At 41.9% G+C, this 2,996-nt stretch overlaps 1 protein-coding gene across 1 annotated transcript; it reads right to left on the bottom strand.

Moving 5' to 3' along the window:
* Positions 1-2,002: 2,002 nt before the first annotated feature.
* On the bottom strand, positions 2,003-2,818 carry PPTG_20663 (hypothetical protein; the record flags this gene model as incomplete). Its single annotated transcript, XM_008892861.1, has 2 exons — positions 2,003-2,172; positions 2,668-2,818. The coding sequence occupies 2 exons, from the start codon at positions 2,816-2,818 to the stop codon at positions 2,003-2,005; spliced, it is 321 nt and encodes a 106-aa protein (XP_008891109.1).
* Between the last annotated feature and the right edge of the window lie 178 nt (positions 2,819-2,996).

Raw genomic sequence — 2,996 nt, 5'->3', positions numbered from 1 at the left:
AAAAAAATCAAAATGACTTACAAGATTCTAGCAGAAAAAAAAACACATATTATGTGACGTAATCGGCTGATACTGGTTTGAAACTGATTAAATGGCTTATTTAGAACTTCACATATATATCTGACTTCTTGTAATCTATTTCATTAAGGCATCCTTTTGAATCGCAAGGCAAATACGTCTTAAAAAAAAACAAAGTCGTGCCTTCAGCCCGAGTAAGCTCTGAAATTAAGAATTTGTTTAAAAGCATTAATAGTGTGCAGCTGTAAAAAAAAGTAATATAGAGCAAATTATGCAGGCGCTGTGGTGCCACCTCTACTTCGCCTTCCCGTTCGGCTTACTGGTCCTTGGTTTTACAACAAAGGCTACACACTTAACAATAGATTTCTGTAAATCTGATGCAATCGTGAAGCAGTAGTTTTCCGGAACAAAACATTAGTTTATTTAAGCTTCTACAACAAGAGAGTTATGTCTGGTGATGGTTTCTAAGAAAAACTATTTTGCTTTGACAAAACCAGATTTCTCGATTCGAGTCTGTATAGTAGTACATGTATATGTGAAGCATGACAGACACATCCAAATTAACAGGAAGGACCAACGAAACTGGCTACGTGCTGTATGTTTCATTTTTTCTTGGTTTAGCTTTATTTTTCATTATGCGAAGTTGACGCCGGCCTCTTCGTCGTGCACATGTCAGTCATCTCCTCACCCGTGCACCTTCTTCTATACATTGAGCTGCGCTAAATCGCGCCCCAATGCAGCATCCGCACTTGAATGAACTTTGCAACAGACTAACAAAGCAACATCTCAAATGGTTGAAAAAACGAAGAGAAAACTCGTTTGTCGATCATACTCTATGTCTGAGGATGGGTGAACTTTTTCCCGCGCTGGGCGATTCGATTTGCCAAGTTATCTTTCTTGTCGAAATCGCCATTTTAATAAAATTTGTTGCTTTATTTTCATCGGTGGAAACCAAAAATCGGACTATTGCAACTTGTTTGGAAAACACCATAGATGTTTAAATCTTCCCACTGGTTGAGATGCGTTAATACTATACAGTGTCTTGCTGACGGGTGTTAACCAAAGTTTGGGTATTGCAAGAGTTGCTGCAACAAAACGTATATGCATGTGTAGTAGTTGACCAATGTTGTTTACTTGTACATGCAGTGCAATTAATACGTTGCAAAAGTTGATGCAATAGTACGGCTAGTTAGCAAACGCTGGTTAGCACGAAAAATGAGTTCGAGTTGCTTCGAACCTGCAAACGCAGGACAGTAGCTAACGGAGCTCCTGCTTTAATTTGTTTTAGAATACGTCTATCAAGCACACGCATTCATTAAATATTCAGAAGATACGCTCTTTGTATTACCAAGTAGACGAATTCCTGTGTGGCGTGGATTATATGAACACACACACCAAACTTTCCACAAAAACGACAGTCACATGTACGCGAAACGGCGTTAACGAGCCATCCATTTTCCGGCATACTTTGCCACTGTATACGCAATATATGAATTGACTTATACGGTAGATTTTGGCTTATTGGCTCCACAAAAAAGTCATCGGACGAGCTGCTCTCTATATCACCATACCTCCTTCTTGGAATATGTTGTATTTGGACTAGTTGGGCTGGGATGCCATCAGAAGCTGCAAGCAATGTCGCAGAACGTTCTCGCTTCCGTAATGTCAAAGAGTACAGGGCTTTTAATCGCTGCGAAACATGTGGGGTGCTCTTGAAAGTAGTCTTCGAGTTAGCGAAAACGAGGCGCGACTGATCTAATTTCTCGAGCATTTCGATGGGTACAGCTCGCTTAGACTTGTTCACTAACTTGAGTGTTTTATGATACTGCTCTAATGGGTTATTTGTTGCGGCGTATCCCGAAGGTGTGTGGAAAGCTTGCTACATGCTAAACCGAGGGTGTAATATCCACTGAGATATAATATGATCTGCTATTTTACGGAAAGGATCACAAAAAGCTGATGCTGAGCGCCACGAAGCTAGAATTTATGACCTTCTTCTCAAGTATTCATCCTCATTTCGCGCATAGTGCAGGTTGTTCAGGTCGCGAAATATCATGTCTATAGTCACGCGCTCCAACTTCCCTTTTGATCGATCTTTCACATTTTGACACACGTGGAACCAACACATCAAGAACGTGGAGCGTGGTAATGCGACTTTACACGCGTTGAATTGTGCGTTATCCGCGTCAGACATCACGAAATCCGGCGAAAAGGTAACCAAAAACACCTCTCGAATAATGCGCTTTGTAAACGCAATGCATTTGATATCTTTTCCTTTCCGTTGCGACGCACAGAAGAAAATTATAGGAAAGAACTTGCCCCGACAATCTGAAAATCCAAATACGAATACAGGGAATTTTTGCTTGACTATACTATGTGTGCTGTCGATATGGATTATTGTCGTACAGCGTGGATCGCTTTGCACTTCAACATACATTTCTCGTAATGAATAGCAAGTGACTCCAATACGAAATGGGAGTGCAGCAGACCCATCCCCCACGGTAGGAACCAAAATGTTGTCGTCGTGCTGGGAGTCACAAAGTATTATCATTCTCTTGGGATCGTCAGGTATATTTTCCAAGTTGTCAAGCATATACTGGCTACAAAGGTCAATCACTGGCTGAACTGCATCTCTTTTGTGAGCCTTACGCCATTTTTTGGTGTGGCTCTGTACTTGACTAACGAGCGGCGGAGGACCATCGAGCGTGAGGCGGGATATTTTCTTGCAAATAATGCCAAACAGAGCCACAGGGTTGATCGATGCGTCTTCGGCGAGCCGCTCGTCAATGCACGTCTTCATGCTAGTCGTCAACACTGGCAGTGTTGTTGTAGGAGATAGTGCAGTTGTATCTAACATTGTATGCTCGCCATCGACCGATACAGTTGCCAAAATGCTCATTTCGCACGTTAATATACGGTATCGACACGGACATTCTACGTCGCTCAGATTACATCGCGCTGACGTGCACTTCGTGATA

This window comes from Phytophthora parasitica (genome assembly GCF_000247585.1).
Source record: "Phytophthora parasitica INRA-310 unplaced genomic scaffold supercont2.1, whole genome shotgun sequence".
NCBI classification, from domain to species: domain Eukaryota; phylum Oomycota; class Peronosporomycetes; order Peronosporales; family Peronosporaceae; genus Phytophthora; species Phytophthora nicotianae.
The sequence above is the reverse complement of the archived record's forward strand: the minus strand, read 5'-3'. Positions and strand labels throughout refer to the sequence as shown.